Source organism: Bacillus rossius, chromosome 11 (genome assembly GCF_032445375.1).
Source record: "Bacillus rossius redtenbacheri isolate Brsri chromosome 11, Brsri_v3, whole genome shotgun sequence".
NCBI classification, from domain to species: Eukaryota; Metazoa; Arthropoda; class Insecta; order Phasmatodea; family Bacillidae; genus Bacillus; species Bacillus rossius.
This window is the reverse complement of record NC_086338.1, coordinates 24,224,125-24,245,466: the sequence shown is the minus strand read 5'-3', so window position 1 is coordinate 24,245,466 and position 21,342 is coordinate 24,224,125. Positions and strand designations below refer to the sequence as shown.

General features: G+C 37.0%; 1 protein-coding gene across 4 annotated transcripts in view; it reads left to right on the top strand.

Moving 5' to 3' along the window:
• LOC134536695 (maestro heat-like repeat-containing protein family member 1) overlaps positions 1–21,342 on the top strand; it is a 178,667-nt gene that overhangs the window by 26,111 nt on the left and 131,214 nt on the right. For all 4 annotated transcript variants that reach the window (XM_063376555.1, XM_063376556.1, XM_063376557.1 and 1 more), the window contains exons 6-9: positions 3,343–3,494; positions 7,319–7,552; positions 12,470–12,548; positions 12,633–12,820. In XM_063376555.1, coding sequence (XP_063232625.1) covers positions 3,343–3,494; positions 7,319–7,552; positions 12,470–12,548; positions 12,633–12,820 — 653 coding nt within the window. The remainder of the gene's footprint in view (positions 1–3,342; positions 3,495–7,318; positions 7,553–12,469; positions 12,549–12,632; positions 12,821–21,342) is intronic.

Genomic DNA, 21,342 nt, shown 5'->3' with positions numbered 1-21,342 from the left:
GCTGTCTAATGTGAACATGGTCAGCCCGGTTGAAATTTCTCTCGCCTGCAGTCACGTCCCGAGTTTGTAATTTTAATTCCCTGCACGACCAAAACTGCATAGAGCAGCTTCTGGGCTGCAAGCTGCTACTTCTCAGAGAGCTGCTGAGAGAAGTAAGTCTGGTCACGAATACGTATTAGGTTCTCTCCTCGAAAAGCACGTCATGGACGCTTGTTCTCAGCGTCGTTGCACTTTTGCTCCCCCCCTCCTCTTTCGGTTCTAAGAATTCGCCTAAGGCCAATGACAGGTCAGAAACCCCAGCAGACAGCGACCGTCTCCCAGGATGCCTTGCATAAAAAAAATGTGTGTGCCAAGATGGACCACCCCGCGACACCTAGCGGCAAACTCGCTAACCACCCAGCCAACTTACCCTGTAGGCCGCCAGAGTGTAGCACTAGACTGCGCCCTTTAACCCTTGGTTTAAGCAGACGCCTTGGGCGAGTCGATTCTTTTTTATTTCAGACAGCCCCCAACAGGTAGCGCTAAAGTCGACGCAATGCTACCAGCTTCGAGACTTCAGAGTTTTTTTTTTTATGGCCCTCACTCGGGGAACTTCGGGACCTTTCGGTCCGGACTCCCAGTCCTCCCCTCCACTTTTGATTCAAGTTTTACTTTTAATTACGAGACACGTTTCTCCGCGGGACACTTCGCGCCGCGACTGCAGACGGACCGTTTGATTATTGGCGAGTCGACGAGACTCTGCAAAACTTCCATCCGGCCGCAACCGACTATGTAGTCGCCTAAATGAGGGATGCTATCCCTATAATCTTTTTCAAGTAGTTTAGTCCGTCTGCGTAGTATAAAATGTAATAGTTATTTTTTATCTTTTAATTCTTTTTTTAAATTAGAAAACGACCGCGCCCAGCCGCGTATTCGCGGGATCCAGTTCCGGGCTGGCGACGCATCTGTAAATAGAAGTCAACTTCCCTGTCTGACAGGGTCGAAGTGCTGGAGAGACAAATTGCTCCCAGCTCGTGGTCCTGCACCTCCACTGCGGGTCACGTTAGAAGAGAGGTTTCTGCGACCCGACGTTATTTTTTGAAGACCCGGGTGGTAATGTGAAATAAACATCCCCCCCCCCCCCCCCCCCCCACTTTCTAGCTACGAACTACATTAATCGAATGAATAGCCTACCAGCGAACAGTGCCTTCCTCAAGAATCTGTAAAATCGAGGAAACTCATATATATATATGTAATTGTTGGGACATTCAAATTTGGTGCAATTTTTAAATTTTTGACTATGTAATAATTTTTGGTTAAGGTGTAATATGTATTATTTTAAATAATCCTGGGGCGCCCCCCTTTAACTTTGTTAATTACTAAGATTTTTATTGTCAGGTTTGAATAATATGAAAACAGAATTCATTATTTACATTTTTAAATAAAACAGGGAACCTATAGACCAAGCTACTTGTGTAGTGTTAAGTTATTTATGATATACCTTCTTCCCTTAAACGATCCACCAGCTCCCCAGTTGCTTGTGTCAGGGAGTTCCAAATTATCTTGTTCTCCACCTCGTGCCACCTCTGGTCAATAACTTAATTTTTCTTATTTTTCTTACCCAGCAGTTTCCAAGGCTCTTTTTAATTAATTTAAAATAATTTAATTTTGTGGCACGAGGGGCGTTACAAGATTGAAAGGCCCAAAATGACCGGCAAATTCAAACTATATTCAAAACTGTTAAAATTTAAATAATCAACCCTAGTGACCGGCGGGAAAAAAGTTTTATAACCGAGATTTTCTCAAAATTTCAAGAGTGTTAAGTTGAGCTTAGAAAAATAGCAGATTTTGAAAAACGAAAAAGGTAATTCAAATGAGTTGCACACAAATGATTATTAAAGGAGCACACATATATAAATGGCTAAATAAATACACTTAATGAATACAAACCAAATGCAAACTAATCTGTAAATAAAATAAATCACTCCTTTCACTGCCCGGTGTGATCTGACTCGCAACAAACTAGTATTCCACTGTAGAAAAGGAAACCCCAACTTCATTACCCACAGCAATAGAAACTAGACTGGTAACACATTTACTTGCATATGGTTGCAGATTTTATGCAGATTTTTTGTTTAATAAAATGTACTGCAATCCATATATGCAAATTTTCCATTTTGGGTAAAAAAAAACAAAAAACATTACACTGTTGTGGTTGACTATGTGCTTAAATATTTCGCCTGTTGATTTTTAATACATATGTCAAGATTAGTTAAAATATCTCGGCAGTGAGTGCAAAGCATCATGATCTGAGTCGTTGAGCTACGTCTGCTACCTGTTGAGCAGCTACCCTGCCGGCGCTGGTAAGTGATGTGACTGTCTGCCGCCGGGCTGGCGCTCTGCAAGAGGGGGAATATAAAAATAAAACAAGCCAGTGAGCGAGAAAGAGGGAGGGGGTGCATGTGTGTGTATGTATATGTATGTATGTTTATGAGTTTGAGTTAACGGCCGCTGCAGTGTTTATGGTTTTCCCTCCCTATCTCGTCAACGTGATCTGGCACCGTACACAATTATCACATCTATTGCAGCAGGCTTTTATGACGCAACTGTGTTTTTGCGTGATAATTCCCACGCTTTCTACTGCAATACTTCATTCATGACAAAACTGTTATATTGTAGAAACTGACAAAAATCTGACAAGGAAATAGCCTGTGATATTTTCTCTCTTGGTTTGAGAAGGGGATGGGTAGAAAAAATATATAGATGTGAAAGGGAAACACTTTTTCTTTGTATTTTTGTTAGATAGGGTTGAGGGGGAGTAGGGGGAGGAAGGGCCATAAAGAATGAAGAGGGGAAAGACGAATGACATCAGTGCTATGTTTCTTTTGCAGCAATAAGCTGAGATGCGGATCATACAGACTTAATTTGTATTCTACTGGAGACCTTTAAATGGAATGACCCATATTCATTCCAGGGTGACCCTTAGATTGAAAGTGTTAATTGTTTTTTGCACAAAATTAAGGGTGCGACCCATACGCAGAGGCGACCCGACCCCTTCTCTGAGTAAATATAGTATTTTAATTGATGCACTACCCAATCTTATGTTTGCCGAAAACTGTAGTCGGGTATTGTGTGGAAGTACTTTGAGGGAAGGTGGGGCTTCCCACAAGTTAAACAGTATTTAAAAATCAGGTTTGTATGTTTAATTTTAAAAAATCCTGAGATTGTTTTATTAACATTTAATTGCTGGAAATGACCACTGTAGCAGTCATTCAAACTAATAATTCTAATATAAGTTTCCATGTAGATAGAACGAAATGACACAGTATGGAAGGTGAAACGAGACTGTGTGGTTGGTTGTAGCGCTGGGAAAATTCAGCGAGGCTGTGTCTGAGTACATGGCAAACATAGACCAGGCACCAGACCCCACGGTCAAGCTTGATGTGTTCTCTACAGAGCTCAGCATCGCTTATGATGTGCTGGCCAGCGCGTGGATTCACTCCAAGGAGCAGAAGGTACGTACAGTGTGCCTTCCAGCACTCCACACCACACAACGCTTTGGCATTCATTTAATTTATGCATAATATATCCATTATACTTGTTTATTGTTAGTCTTTATATTTTCATTCTAGTAATAGACGTTTGCTCTGCCTATGGAAAATCATCTAAATCTAAAGTGTTTTAGTATTTGTTAATTCATAGAGTAGCTTGTACCATTGTGTCAACATTATGTTATGAAGTGACAACCCCCACGTGCTTTGGTTGGGTATGCACAGTGCATCGCCTATTATCAAATAAAACTTTGTAATTTTTAAATTGGTGTTTTACTGTGTATTATTACATCCCAGTGGCAGACAGTTGGTAAGTATTTAACGAAATTCAGTCCCCCCTGAGTCCTCATGCCATTAGCCAGAGACTTGTGTTCTACCGTGAGTTCTAGCACTGCCCTCTCCTTTACCGGAAATCAGAAGTCGTTTAGCCTCACATAACCTTAATTTGTCTTAGAAAATATAGTTTAACAAACTCTTCCAATATAATCGTACCTGAGTACCTTCTTAAAGATAAACTTGTTCATGAATTTAATTTATGAAATATGTCATCTACGGGTGATGCCCAGGCATCAGATGGCGGATATGACATCATACTAGCTGGTGATATATATATATATATATATACATGGGCGTAGATCCCGGGGGGGCCAGGGGGCCCACTTCGTGATTTTAAAGATAATGATGTACACAACATATATATCAGATTATTATTTACAACGACGACAGACACTTTGACATGCTTTACATTCCTACCTTAGAGTTCCGTAGTTATTTTCCCTTACCCCTTCTGCGAAAGCCATGGTATGGAGTTTTCCAGTGAGAATTTTGAAACCCTTAATTACAAGAAACCGTTCATTCCAAAGGACGAAGCTAGGGTAGGGTTCCGTTAGCATTTCCTCCCCTTTGTTACCCACACTACCTTGTCCTCTGAAACGACAGTATTATAGGTTTCAGGTAGTCTGTTTTTAAAGTGGTTTTGCTCTCGTGTGCGCCAGTCTTCTGCTTTCTTGGCAAACATCAACATGGATAAGTTCGTGACGCGGAAGAAACGGAAAACAGAATCTGATTCTCACCTGGTAAGCTTGATTGTTTTATAAGTAGTGATTATTTGTTAGGTAATATATTTTATTTAATTGATTATGTAACGTTATTTTTTCCAGTAAATAAACAACTTAATACTTTAACAGTAATTATAGCAGAATTTAGTTTATTTACGAACTTAAGCTTATATACAATTTTCTGGAATTTTTTAGCTCATCTCCATTCTGTAAGGCTAGCTGCTATGTACATTACATGTGAATATACAGGGAAAAAAAATTTTCCTCGTCAATATGGAATTTAGAATCACTCCCCTTTTATTATCAAACGATAATTTTCACAATTCATGGCCGATAATCACTTTGTAACATTTGTTATTTGATAACTGCAACACTACACGAGAAAACAGAAGTAAGAAAGAGAAAGAAGTATTTAAATGTTACACATTCGTATTTAAGTTAATAAGGAAGCAAACGCGTCTCTTTAATACCTAATCAAGCGGCATATTTTAATTAAATAATTCACTGCCAAAATACTGATTATACTAAATATAAGCTGAGAAATGTATGTGGTTCAATTATCTGTAGGATAAATTTCATAGTTCTATCTCCGAGATGTTTCATTTGTGTCATTAAGTTATTTTTTTTCTTTTTTACCTGGTTGATGCCTTTACTAAATAAAATAGTTTTTAAGGGTTTTAATATTATTCGATGGTTCATTTGATGTTGATCTGTTTATTAGCTTTGGCGCTATGGGTTTTTAGGGCGCATCAAAAACTGTGAACAAAAAATTTCACGAACAGCATTTGAATCGCAGTAATTATGTGATGTGGCATAAAAAAAAAAAAACCGACACAGTGCGAGTCGAACTCGCGCACGAAGGGTTCCGTACCATTATCTATAAAAACGGCAAAAAAAAATATGTCTCTTGTATGGGAGCCCCACTTAAATATTTATTTTATTCTGTTTTAGTATTTCTTGTTATAGCGGCAACAGAAATACATCATTTGTGAAATTTTATTCTGTTTTCACGTTTGTTGTATGGGAGCCCCCCTTAAATATTAGTTTTATTTTAATATAATTATTTATTTTTAAAGTGAATATATAACTAAATATTCTGTGAATATTTCAAGCGTCTACATGTTGCCGTTTTCAATATCGAGCAAAAACGAACAAAAAAATCACGTTGGTTGTATGGGAGCACCCTTAAATATTTATTTTACTATGCTTTTAGTATTTGTTGTGTCTAACTATCACGGTTCATGAGATACAGCCTGGTGGCAGACGGACAGACAGACAGACAGACAGACGGACGGACAGCGGAGTCTTAGTAATAGGGTCCCGTTTTACCCTTTGTGTACGGAAGCCTTAAAATGTAACCCCACTCTTTACATCTCAAACTTTGTCAGATTGAGATGATTTTAATAAGATCTGTTACCCTAATATTAAATTTTTACTGATTTTCTTAGCAACTTAATCGGTCTCTACGGTGAAGCTGACATTTTGCTTCAAGATCTGAAATTATAATAAACACTTTTGGAAAATGGTAATTTATGGGTGGGGTGTTATCTATTTGCATTATATTCATGTAAATTATTTTTATAGATTTTTTCATGGATATTTTATGTATTTAGGTTAGGAAATTATTCAAACATGTTTGAGAGATCACTTCTTATAGTCATTAATTAATAATTACTAAAACATATGTTACTCCGCTTTATTGTTAATATCACTTACGTAAAAATAAAGTGTATAACATACGAGCTTATCATCTAGAAGACTTGTTTCGGTTGACCTCTAGCGCAAAATTTTTAAACCACAGAATTCACGGGGCCCCCCCCTGGAAATCTAACAGATTTGCGCCCATGTATATATATATATATATATATATATATATATATATATATATATATATATATATATATACACACACACACACACACACATATATATATATATATATATATACACACACACACATACACATATATATACACACACCTTGAAATAAGTGGTGGGAGGTCAGTCTGCCGCTGGCTTCCGTGAAGGAAGAATCTGTAGCCATTATTTTTATTTTGCACTCACCGGGTTCGAACCGAGGACTCCATGACATAAGTGCATTTTTAAAATATTATTTAGATAAAATTTGGTAATTTTTTTTATAAATTTGAACTTTTTTGCAAATTTCTAGCATAAAAATTATGAATTTTCAAGATGGCGGTCATAACGAAAATTGCAACGGTAATGTCATAATTCAAAATGGTGGAAAGTTATAGAAAACAAGTGGCAGAATTCAAAATGGTGGTAAGTTCGAGAAAACAAAATGGCAGATTGAAAATGGCCACTGGGGTCAAGGTCAAAGTCATCCAAGATGGCCGCCTTAACATCAGAGAGGTCGGTCATTGAACCCATCCCAATCCACACCCTACACCCTGTGCCAGGAGCCCCATTTGTACACTTCTGAAAATGATATAGGTGATTTAGTGTATATTTTTTGATATGATTTGATTTAAGACATTTATAAAGGGTACTGATTTTAAAAATGTCATACATTATTTAGTATAGATTTTGTGGAATGATTAGAAGTTAAGACATTTATAAAGGTGAATGATTTATTTCTTAGGGTTTAGACTTTCTAAATATAAGGCTATTAAGTGTATTGTTGTTCTTGTGCCATCATCAAGTGTAATTATGGAGAGTATAAAGTGCCACACAAAAGACAGCTGTGAACAGTATGGTTGCTTTGCGCAGGTAGTGGAGACAGTCTTGCACGCTCTGGGCCCCATGGTGGATGTACTGCCGCCCCAGAAGGTGGGAGAGCAATTACCTCGCCTGATCTCGACACTGCTGGCTCTGTATCGTCGCAACATGAACCCTCACCCCGTGACGCAGTGCCTGGCGGCGGTGCTTCTCGTGGCAGTCACTCACTGCAAGGCCTTGCTGGAGCCTCAGCTCGACCACTTGCTGGGCGTCATGTTCGACCTGGTAAGCATTCCACGCTGTCTTCTTACACCACTTTTCCACTTGACTTACATGACTTTGTGTTGTCATGTTGTCGTGTTTCCATGTTCTCTCGTGGGACATACGGCATCAACAAAACATCTCCATCTGGTCCTTTTTACAGCCAACCTCATCACATCTATTCGGGTCTTGCCTTCTTCCATTACTTCCACGTGTACAGATATTCACCACGTTTGTTTGGGTCTCCCTCTCCTGTATCCTGCATGTTCCATTCCAGTGCTTCTTTCTCAGTGGTTTCATTTTCCTTCCTCGGTGATCCATTTCTATTTCCGTCGCATTACTGTACGGCCATCTCTGTTTCCCGTCCTTCTCCATAGCTTGTGGTTGAAGTTTAATTCCGGCCAATAGATGTTGAAAATATTTTATAAACAGCGATTGACAAAGGCATGCGACTTGGATTAAATAACTGTAGTAACTTTCCAAGTCTGAGATCCATGTATGTAATAGAACAGACTTGACGTTACTTCGGAAGATGAGGAGTTTGGTTCTTATAAAGTTTCTGTTGTACTTCTACTCTGGGCAGTGTTGACAAAAGCATCATTTGGTTGCGAGACATCCTGTAAAACTCATCCATCCTTTGCAATTGAGACATCCTGTGGAACTCCTCCAACCTTAGCAACTACACTGCTCAAGTACGTGAAGCCATCCACATCCTCTATGGCATCACCATTGAGGAAAATGGCTTTTGTTTGTTAGTGTTAGTCCTTAGGACCTTGGTCATCATTGAGTTCATCATTAGTTCCACCTTTTTTCCTTCTTCTACCAAGTGTTCAAGCTTGGCTGCATTTCACCATGTGCCTTAGACAGGAGAAACAAATCATCAGTAAATTCCAAATCTTCCAGCCTTTTGGCTATTCCCCTTTGTATACCACGTTTCACAGTTGTGTCGCATTGCTCATTACAGCGTCACTCTCAACCAGGAAATGGTTGGTGACAGAATACAACCTAGATGCACTCATGAATGTATAGGCGTAGGCATACTGCCCTCATGGTTAACTCTTGATGTCTAATCATGGTATGTCCCTTCCACACGGCTTCTGTGTTGATTGAGTCAAAAGGTTTTCAAACTCAACAAACACTACATAGAGTCAAGATAACCATTCAGCACATGGTTCTAGAGTTATCCTCTAGGTGCTTATTTGGTTAACACATGAGCAATTCAGACGAAAGCCTTCCTGTTCCCGTTGGAGCCTCAAGTTGACATACCCTTTAATTCTGTTCAGCAGAACCTTGGTGAAGACTTTCCTTGGTATTGAGAGAAGCATATTGTTCCTCCAGTTGTTAATGTGATGTATCTACTTTCTTGGGAAACTTCACCAACAACCCACATCTCCAATCTGTCAGCATTTCTCCATTTACTCAGACCTTCTGGAATAATGGCTGCAGCATATTGGTAGTGGTGTCAATTTAAACCTTAATGACTTCTAATGGAATGTTGTTAACGTTTATTTGCATTATCAATATGCAACTCTATCAATGCTCACTTATTTCCTTCACCATTGGAATACAGTTTTTAATCTTTTTGTCAGGTTGATTCTTTTCTTCTTCTTCACCCACGTTTATTTTACTGTCCAGGAAGCTGTTTAGAACTGCAGAAAAATGTTTCTGCCATCGTTTAAGTTTATCCTTAGTGTTTGTTAAGAGGATACTATCTTTGCCTCTAACTGGACTTTTTCTCTGTAACTGCTTCCTTGCTAGAACTCTGGTGATGGTATAGAGTTATATGAGATTTTCCTCTTTGGCTGCCTTCTCTGCCTGTTGCGATAAGTTGTCTACCCAGTTCCTTTTATTCCTCCTCACACTTCTCTTAACTTCTTCCTTGTCTTTCGCAGCATATTTTGATTGTATTTCTGCCTTCTGTGGCCATGTCCTACATATGTTCATTGTCTCCTCTATCTCTTAATTTCTCTGATAATTTCCCATGTCTTTCAGTCATACATTATTTTTTCTTCCTGTCTTAAAACTCAGGATATTTTCACTTAATACGGTAAAGATAGATCTAATCTTCAACCATTTTCCGTCAATAATCTATCTGATTTTCTGTCACATGACCTGTTACAGCTGTATCGGTTCACAAAATTTTGCTGATATGCCGATACACCGATATGCCAATACAACTCTTTTGCCGATTCACCGATTCTGAAACGATAGAGGAGAAAACAAATTGTGGTAATAAATTTACTCAATTACCCAAAATAACGCATTCTAAGAAAAGCATGCAATGCAAACACACATTTATTTTAGTTTATAAATGGAACGTAATCTCTCTTTTTTAACTCTTATTTTTAGCTTGTTTTCTTTTGTTTGTTGATGATTATTAGTTGCTTATTGAAACATGAATTCACTAATGGAGGCTGGAAACCTTTATTTTTTAATATGTTATTATATAAAATAAGATTATTTAATAATAGGTAACTATGAATATATTAATTCACAAGATCCAAAGTTAAAAAAAAAAAAATTTAAATGTGCACCATTGCGAGTCTTTGTATGTACATGTTTACAATTCAAGAACAGATATTCCAATACCATCTTAACGCGTCCGTTGGCAAAAATTTACAGTACTAAACATTTATGTATATTCATGTAGTCACTTTGCATGGGAAACAGTAAAAGTAATTTACGTTATGTGAAGTCCTATATTATTTTATTATAATTTTTTTTACTAAATTATTCCATTTTAAAAGCTTTAATTAAAAGTTAATATAAAATATCTCAGTCACGATTTATTAATTTAATTGCATTTAATTTCTTTATGTAAAAATTGTAACATGACCACCAACAGTTATAATAGGTTGTACTGGTGTGCAAGACACAGAGACAAAACACAATTACAAAAACACAATTATCACTGATGATAGCCATAACTTTTTATGGTACCTTTAAGGCCTTCACAGCTACAGTAGCAGTACTGAGGCACACAAGGTTCTCGCTGTATTCCCCCTTTACAGGCTAGCCCCTAACGTCATAACATTGCCTGTCCCCCATGATGTGGAGAAAAGGTTGGAGTCATCGGGGATGCCACTGTCCTAGCTAGCTCTTTAATAACAGCCAGCTCTCCATCAAGTGTTGATTTGACTAGCAGTGGGTTCCCAGGGCCAGCGAGAGACACAGTACTCTCTCTCCACACTATCCAGCCAGCACTCCATCATTTATGGATCTGAGAGGCAGCAGGTTTCAGGGCTACGGAGAGACATGGTTCTCGCTCTCCTCTCCCTCCCACCAGCACTCATCATGTTTGCAGCAGACTGGTGGCGGGTTCCCGGTGCCAGTAAGAGATCTGGTACTCAGTCTCCACTCACTTCTATCCGCACTCTGACATGCAGGTTCCTGTCTGGCATGGAAATCTTTTTGAATTAGGACTTAATGGTATTGCTGCCGTACATTGGCACTGAATTCAATGGTGTAATCTTGGAAAGACAGGACTACATCCCGTTGCAGCTTGGGTTATGTGAATAGCTGTCCATTTCACAAGATTTCTTTGCTGTATCTGTCTGAGGCATCTGCAGTACAGTGTAACCTCATTATTACGAGTATGGGATACTACGAGACATTCATTGTTACGACAGTTTTGTAATGCACCGTCAGTTTGACTAAGTAAATCATACTAAATTAAACCGGTTGTTACGAGTGCCTCCTTGTTGGCCCTGTCGTAAGTACGAGTGATTTGAATGGCATCTTCAAAAAAGGAAAAACACAGTCAGTTAAAAAAATAATGTTCACTCAGGAAATACAGACTGGCTACGCGGGCCGCCAGACGGACTGGGTTCTTAGCAGGTATAAGCCATGGTCAGGAGAGGAAGGACTGGTGACAAACAGCATGCGCTCTCTCTCTCTTTCTCTCCCTCTCGCTTTCTCTTGACGGCACCAGTTACTTCCCTTCCTAAGTCGGTGGAGGGGTAAATCTAAAAATAGACCAGCAAACACCCTTCCTTTCTTCCTTCGCTCCTTTTTTTTTTCTCCGCCTCACATACCTTCCCTCTGTGAACATGATCGGCGCCGCCGGTCTTTGTATCAGGCCATTTCATTCGCAATTAAATCAAAAACCCTTGGAGATAAAAAAAGTTCCATAGAGACACTTTCTATTCATCATTTAATTTGCTACAACTTTTATTCAACACGTTTATTCACTATAAAGCACAGTTTTCAAGTTACGGTGTGAAATTGACTGTTTGGACTGTCCAGAATCTAACTTGACTTAATTTTTTTATATTCGGTTATTACGAGTACTCGTTACGAGAATTTTTGCCGCCGTTGTCAGCTCTCGTAGTAGCGAGGTTCCACTCTATCTTGATTGATTCACAGGACAAACAACGGGCTACTCCTGACAGGCCTAATTGCAAACAAGCAACTGGAAGAAGTAGTCAGTAGACCATACAGGTGCGAATCATTGTTGGTGTTCTGATGTATGTGTGCTGGTGGTGGTGTGCTGTTGTATGTGTGATGGTGTTGGTGTTCTGGTGTTGGTGTGCTGGTGTGATTTGGCAGACTGCTGTGCTATTTATTTGGTGGAAATGTGATACAGTGTATTAAAATAATGTGAAAAATCAGCAATAAATTCATAAGTTTGGATTTAAAAGCTTGAGTTCCATTTCAGGCATGTGACTGAGTCATTTGTTACTGTGTGTGCTTAATCCATAAGTGCTTGATTGTATTGTGATTTTTTTTAAATCCTAAATCACTGAAAATAAATTATTTTCAATTAATGTGAGAAAAAAGTTTAAAACCTATGTGCAGAAATAATGTAAAAGTAATTGTATTGGATCTTTGTTCGGATAAGGAAGTGTGTCAGACATGGGTTCATGGGTTGTCTCTGACGTGCTGTGTGTCTGTGACATCTCAGGGTCACACACTGTAGTTGACGCGAGACGTGTGTTGCAGGTATGCACATCCCCGGACTACGCCCAGCCACTCACGGTCAAGAACCACTATGAGGTGCTACGCTGCTTCGACAGGCTAGGTACGGTGCAAGGCTGCAAGGGTGCAGGGTGCAGGGTGCAGGGTGCTAGACGAGAGTAGGGTGCTCACCTCATCCTGCTTGCAGCCTGTCACTTCACAGACCGTGTGGTGGAGCTGCTCATGCAGCAACTACGCAACAACAACGAGCGCGAGCGCATTAAAGCCCTGTTCGTTGTCACCCACCTCGTCAACTCCTCTGAACACCTCTTGCGGGCGCGTATCGTGGACCTGATGATGGGGCTGCGTGGCATGCTGGCCGAGCACAGCATCAAGGTCAGTTGCTGCAAGCTTGGAACTACAAACGTGACATAGTCAGTCACGTTTGTCTTTGATATTATTAGTATATTCAATGTCCCCTCATATTATATGTCTTTTGATATCAAAACAATACTAGTGTCATCAATATTATTACAATTTTTTTATTATCATTCTTATGTGTATGTAGTATTACCAAACTTATCAATATTTTTCACATAATCATTTTTCAGGATTACAAACATTGTAAGTTTCATCAGATGCAGATGATGTTTTATTAATTATGATTGCATAAATGATTAGTACCTTTCAGTTTTTAGTGATTAGTGACATTTCATATTTAAGATATTAGTGCAAATTCATGTGTCTGAAACCCTGAAACAATTTAATTTGTATACATAACTTATGATTATAAAAATGTTACATAGTATATTTGATGGTTAATGGATGATGGTAAATAACACTTTAAAAAATATATATATTTTTGTAATATGTTATTTTCCCATTAGTCAGTATATTTTTTTTAATTTTTGCCTTAAAAATAGAGAAATTTATACAGAACATATTGTATCATCACTTACTTGCCAGGTATTCCTTATCCATGTATAAATACATAATTTTCCAATAGAAGTTAGTTGTCTGAATAACAGGGTTGAATACTTCTAATAATATTTAGTTGTGCAATTTGTTAAGTTATTGACACTTCTATTCATATAACATAATTTACGAACTGTAGGTGTCATCCATATCGAAATTATGTTATTCTTCCAACACAAAAATTCCTGCTGCCTTTTTTATGTACTAACTTCTTAGATAAAATTCAACTAATACTACAACTTGACATGGCCGCGGCCTAACTGTCCTTGTGCTAAGCGGGGGTTCGCTTCGATACATGTACTGAGATTAATTTGTGGGCGCCACCGTGCAAGGGGCACGGACCCGGGAGAGACTCTTTTACAGGGCTGTGACGTTGCCCATGTGAGGCGTGATTTTAACCCCCCCGAAGCCAATCCTAGTACTCGCCACTGGTTCGCTCTCAGCGTCGGGTACGCTCTTCACCTACGCAGTGGGCTCTTACGGCGTCCCACACGCCGTCACACTCAGGATGTTGAAATAAACAAATACAAATAAAATCATATGCCCTGGTTTATTAGTTGCTACTTCGCCTACACCTTTGATTATATCACGCAACGCCTGCGGCACGAATCGGTTCACGTGGTGCGACCTGACCACGTGGTCACACTCTACAATTAGGAAAATAGCATAAAAAGGACCATAGTGGTCACTCATACAATTATTTAAACAGTCCCCCCGACCGAGAGAAGCCCCGAGGAATTACGAACGAAAGATTTAAGATGATTAAGATTTCACAGAATTACTTAGCAGTGCAGGCAAGCGGTGAAGTCCCCGGGGTGCTGATGCGTCGGCTCTCGGTCGGTGCTGGCGAAGGACTGGGCTGAGCTCAGGGGCTCTGCTATCCTAACATGGCGTCTTCGCGCCGAACCAATTACCGTTATACCTATTTACGATTACGTGCAACAGGAAGCTACAGGTAAAACATGAAACACTCTTAATAATTATATTACACCTAATGCCTGATAAAAACTTTTAACTGAAATTACAACAATTTATTATTAATGATAACCAGTCCGGCTTCAGCAGACTTCGGTTTGCCTCGTGCATGTTGGGTACGTCTTTTCTTAGTTTATGCCTTAACTAAATATTAATTACTTAAAGTACATAAAACAGTCCCGGCCGATCTGCCGTGACACGCCTCTTGGGGAAAAATAAGCAAAAAGAGAATTACAATGGTTATCTCTCATTAAAGGGGTGTGGTGCACTGCTGCTACAGCGCCCTCTTGACGTCCGTGGCGCGCTATTCAAACACAACCACCCGACTACGTACTCAAGACGGAGCGGCTGCCAGTACGGGAAGTGGGATGGGTGGCGAGGGGAAAGGTGGCGGAGGCTGACCAGGCTTTTAGGATGCAGGCCCGGTTGATGTCCAACTAAAAATACTTACTACCATTCAGAGTGACACCAATACTAAATTTTTACTGTACATAAATTGTGGTTGTGTGATCTGTAGAGGTCTGTAAAAATAGTTTTATTTTTTATCATATTTTGTTTTTAAGGTTAGGCATTTTGATGTTATTTCGCTGTTATATAATTTTGTGTGATTTCAAGTCTGAAATAATTTTTAATGTTTTGAAAAGTGTAAATACATTAATTGAATGAATTAAATTTATCTTGGTTACAACATGCATATTTACAATAAATAAAAATTATATTAAATCAACAATAAAAAAAGATTGCAACCTTCACATTCAATATTACATATTAAAAATTATATTTGGTGTAGTAAGTTACATACTTGGGGGGGGGGGGGGGGGGGAAACAACTTTTTTAATTAGGCCTCATAAAACCAAATTTAAAATACAATATTTGAATACATGTGATGTGGTTTGCAAGTAATGACGTCTCAGTAAAATCATAGATAAAGTTTAATACAATACTACGTGTAAATAGTGATCAAATTGGTGGGTAAGCTCCGAAAAGATATTATGCAGCACACTTGTATCTGTGGAGTATATGTTTATGGTGGAAGCAGGTATAAATTTTTTTGATTGGCTCTTAAAGTTGGCAGTTAAATATTATTTAGCAATTGGTAGAATAGGATCCAGAACGAAAATTACATGTTTAAAGTTTTACATCAATCCTCAATATTGTAGTTTAAAAAGTTTTTAATACATGCATTGTATAAAGTGCACATTCAAAGAAAAATTTTAATTTAACAAGGAAAAATTAGTAACTTATTTCTCCGTGATAAAAATAATCTACTATGATGCATCTTCAATTATTGTAGTGAAAACATGGCGAAGTAACTATACATTTTTGGAACTTGGTGTATACATTAGGAAAACTTTAAATTTGCGTTTTTGTTTTTGTACTTGATAAGTATTTAATATTGTTAACACAAGTTTTAAGTTGAATTTTGTTTTTATTTCACAAAAACAAACTATTTCACACTTTAGTCATGAAACGAGGTTAATGGAGGTGTTATTTTGTGATAACATGATTCATGAAATTTCTGTGCTTCTAGTGATCTAAATTCATTAATACTACCATGTCAGGTCACTTTGAAAGGTATCTCTTTTATGTGTGAAAATAAAATAAAGATTTATTAAAGATGTGTGTTTATGATAGAGTATGTGTGTACTGTAAATAAGTACAAGAATAATACACTTAAACTTATTGCAAAAGATGAAAACACTAGAGCTGAGAATTTGGATCAGAGAATTTGCCAATCATTTCGCTGTTGTTCGCTTACTGCCGATCTGGCTGATAACAGATACCAATCATTCTTTCAAAAACACTGTCAAACATAATGAAGAATATCAGTTTCTTGTCTTTATCCTTTTTTTTTGGAAAATAACTTGAGCCGTGCAAACCAAAATTTGAACAGATTAAGTTGGCAATAGTAAAAACATAAAATCAACACAAAATAAAATTGGAACAAAATTAAAAGTTTTAAATTAACTATTCGCTTTACTAATTGGTTTGTCACTATCGTCACAGAATCCAAGATGATTAGAGAAATAAAATTTTCGCACTAATTTACTGAAAAAGAATAAATCTGTGGCATCAGAAAAATAGGCACCAAAATGTAATTGAATTTTTTTTTATTTGCAGCATAATTATTTGAATTATCAGCAGCTTATCATAATTTTTAACAGTTGATGATGCATGGAATAATAGTAAAAGTTAATTTTGATTTAAGTTTACGAATTTGTGTTTGAATATGTGCTTAAATAACTAGCCCGTGTTGGTTTTTAAGAAATATGTCGTTAGTAAGTATAAGTTGTTTAGTTGAAACGAGCTGTGCCGATCTACAAATTTTGCAGATACACCGATCTACCGATATGCCGATATTAATTTTTAATATTGGCCGATCCCGGACAGATACAATATAAAATAATTTTAAAATTTATATATACTTATTTTTACATTTTTGTGAATTTTTCAATAGCTAAAATTTTTATTAATATAAAAATGATATATGTACATACCTCCAACCTTCAATTCTTACTCACTATGGTATTTTTAAATACTTATACCATAAGTATATGCTTACGTAATTCACATAAACAGTAAATGAATTTTATTTGTAGGAACAACAAGTCCCCGATTCAAAATTTCTTCCATATTTCAATTCCCAATGATAATTGAAATCATCCAAAATTGTTTACAATTTTGAATGTTCATTTCCATTTTACTGGCCCACCTTAGATGTCATGAATATAAAATGCCAATCCACATTAGTACAATGACAAACCAACAGGTAGTGCTAGCTGTAAAACAATTTGGATATCGTACATCCTTTAGAATGCATTCTTTAAACTATGGGTGCATTTGTTTAGGGAATTAGGGACGTGAACTTAAACGATGCATCCCTAGGTATTCGGATACAGCCATAGTATTTTAAAAATGTTGCCCACCAGAAAAAAAAAAATTTCATAAATATGTTTTTCAAAGCAGGACAGTTATACTTCTGAAATTTAAGGATTTAAAAATGAAAGCAAGACTAGGTCTATTATAGTTGTTTGCTAAAACTGTTCATTGAAACGCAGGTTTGTCTTATTAAGACTAATCAAGGGGAAAAATATGTAGCTGGCAATCACAACTTATTACATAATTAATTTTAAAAAGGCGGCTTTTTGTTTAATTTTATTTTATTAACCCTTTAGCTTAATTCACAACTCCCAACATAAAAAAGTCTAACAATAATGAAAAACATTTTACAAATAATGCATATTAAAGAAAGACTAGCAATGTGTTCTATGTTCTATGCCAACTTTGAATGGTCTAACAATGCACTGCCTCTTACCTTCATTATTAATTTAGCATTTTCCTTTTCTAGGTGTTTTCTTAGATTTTTAGTATTGAAACCACGTGCTTTTTTTCCACCTCTCGATCTTATAACACCACATATTGTACATTTAGCTTTGGAATTATCATCTTCTAAAACTGTAAAGTATTTCCAAATGAACGACATGGTATTCTCACGAACATTTTTTTTTATTCAGCCATTAAAATATATTGACTCAACACCACTCATACAGAAAAATAAATAGCAAGTGTGTTAATTGCCGACTTTTAGCATAACCGAAACAAAAAAAGAAGTCTAGTAAAAAAAATTCAAGCATGCATTAATTACTGCATTTGTTTATATTTAGATAGTAAAGCTGAAGTATCTCGTAAAGTTACAGGCGTCACAATAAACATTAATTTTGAGCAGTTTCGTTGCGTTTAATAAACAAAACACGTATTGTATTCAAGTGGTACACTAAAAGAAAATTGAAATTTGGTCAATCAATTACGCTTTGAGAGCCATCTGCCTAGAAACGTACAAACTACCTAATGTAGCGACAGGAGAGCTATCTCTCGTTAACTTCTCAAACTACTGCCGGCCGACCTGTTGTATGTAACGTAAACAGAAATAAAACTGCGTATTGTTGGCTTTGGTGAAAATTTATTTTTGGGGATATGTTAGCTAAACAGACATATGTTTTAAGAAAACTGCCAAAGCATTTTGTATTTTGTACACACGTATCTTAGATGTATATTTATGGTTTTTATTACCGCGCCCGGTCTTTGTGTACGGACTGCGAGACATCGCCATTTTATGTCGCACGATAAACATGACAAGAAAAAGGAAACGTAATTCGGGGAAACTTATACCGTTTTGCGAAGTTAATTATGAAACCTAATTTTAAGTAATTTTTACATACCTATTCGTGCAATAAGTATGGTAAATTTTTTTACAATTCCTCGAAATAATTAAGTAAAACAATTAAGCAATAACAATATCTGGGCAAAAACATACAGTATCAGCAATTTTTTTCTCGTTTTGGTGGATCCTGAATACGATCCGATACACCAAAATATCGGCAATATCGGTTCCTGTCGATACGAATCAGCGTAGCTCTAGTTGAAACATCTTAGCAGGGTGTGTGTAGTGCATTGAACTGTGGCATTATGCTACGTCTGTCACCGACAAGTCGGCCAGGCCGGTGCCTGTAAGTGACTGCTGGCCGGAGGAGAGGAGAAGATACAAGTAAACCAGCCAGAGCTAGTACGAGTGTGTGTGGCCGTGTAGCAGTGTAGCAGTGTTGATGGTTCTCCCTCCTGCTCTCATCATTTCTGCAATGTCCGTTGACTGGCACCTTACACAAGCTTTACGTGTCTTCTTTACAGATTTTTACGATGCATAATTGACCAAACATTAAAAATTATTGTTTATGTGAAAGAATTCCCATACTTTCAACTGCAACATTACACAATAAAAAGCAAACTCCCCCCCCCCCCCCCCACAAACACACACCCACATACACAAGAGGAAAGAACATGTGTGTTAATTTTTATACAGGCAACTGACAAAGAGTGGCTTTCTGCCTTTCCTCCTGGAGGGAAAGGGACAGGTGAAAGAAAAAATACATGCTATAGATGAGAAAGGAAACATCGTTATAAAAAGTAGGTAGTATTCTTTTCCTTTGTCTTTTTTTTAAGTGGTGCGATAAAAGTATGTGCCATAAAGTTTGGAGGGGAATATAAGTGGACTGTTGCCTCCCGTAGTAATAAAGTAAGGCAGAAAGCAGACAAAGGACAGAGGGTCAACATCAGTACCATATTTTTTACGTGCCAATAAGCTAAGCTGTAGCTAAGTATGTGCGAAGCTTCGGTAGTAAAATCAAATTCAAAGTTTGTTTATATATTCAATAACACTTTGAAACGATGTGAACTATTCACATTAAACAAAGCTTCATATCATTGAAGTCTTCACGTCGCACGTGATTTATTTTCTGTTAACTTTCGAAGATTGACCTATCTCAAGAGCGTGACATCATAATCAATTAATCTAAAGAGTTACGTAACTTATTTGCAGCATTGTCACACCTACCATGGCTTTTCTTAATTACGTCTATCAAAATTATAAATGGATAAAGGTACAGAGGGAACGTCACAAGTGAAAGAAATACCACCAAAAAGAAAAAAAAAATTGGTTGTCTGTAAAGTCGGTTTACGGACGATAGTTCAATGTAACAATGTCATAACAAAACATTGATGAAATTATTGATCCAGAAGAATATGAAATATCATATTTGGCCTGAGACTGAGCCGTAATAGGTTTTTGCAACTAAACCATTTAGGCATTAAAAATGTTATATTTTTTGAGGAAGAAATTTTTTTAAAATTTTTCTATCGTTTGTATGATATAATCTACCTCTGCATACTTTTATGAATAAAATTAAATAATTTTTATTGAATTATCACTATTTTGTATGGATACAAAGAAGAAGTGAAATGAAATGTACAATTTAATTGATAAATTTACTTTTATTTGCATTCATTAATTCAAATATATTTATTACTTTTGTAGTGTCGCACACGCCGTATTTATTTTTACAAGTACAAAAATGAAAATATTGCAGCGGCCGGGATTCAATCCGTCAACCTTTGGATTGGTAGTCGGTGATGCTAACCGCACGGCCATGAGGCCATATTGAGAATAATTGTTTCAGATGTTATATATATGTATATTTATAAAAATTTTGTTTTGTGTTGTGGAAGTTTTAAAAACGTATGTAGTCCGCCATGTTTATTTCTTATAGTGGTAGGCAGGAAATTAATAACCGTACCGATTGTGCTGAAAATCGGTGGACGATCGTTAAATTACATAATATTAATAATTCAAATGACGAAAATATGATTGAAAAGTCAAATCGATGGTTGTTCCAATCGATTGGAAGAGAGATGCCACGCATGCGTACAATGAGCATAACAGTACACATCCGTAGTGGGACATCCATAGTGGGATACTGTGCGTTACGGGACACTTTTTCTTGCGTGCAGCCGGAGTTCATCGATTTATTAGACGTTGTCACGTCAAAAGTAGCGCAACATGGAATGTTTTCACAGATTTTGGTGGTTGTTCCGCACAATGCAATTGTTCAAATGTATACATGGTAGGTTACGTCATAATGATTTTATTGTATTGTTTTAATAATTTGTATGTAGTACACATCAAAATTTTAATTTATTATTTGCTTAGTAATAACTCTTCTTCGATTGTAATGCAATCTCCAACGGTAAAAAAGACAAAGTAAAATGAATTTAGGTCATCTTGTGACCACTCGTGGAATGTATATTCTTTGGTTAGTTTTGTTATGTCTTCAACCTAATAACGTTCCACGTTGGCTTTTTTTTCATCATGACCTTAACAATTGTTTCGCAGAAATTTTTGAAGCTTTGGCATAATTTTCCACAAAAGAATGTTAATGTGTGTGTTATAGATTCATATTGGATAGATAGCAAATTTGGAAATTTTACCATCATTCTACAATACCGAATTTCCCCAAAACAAGTTTTTGCAATCATCTCTAGTTTATAATTTTTGTGGCAGTTTTTTTTGCGGATGAGAGAATAGCATGTATTGTGTGACTTAGGTTATCTGTGGAATAAATATTATTGTTCTAGTG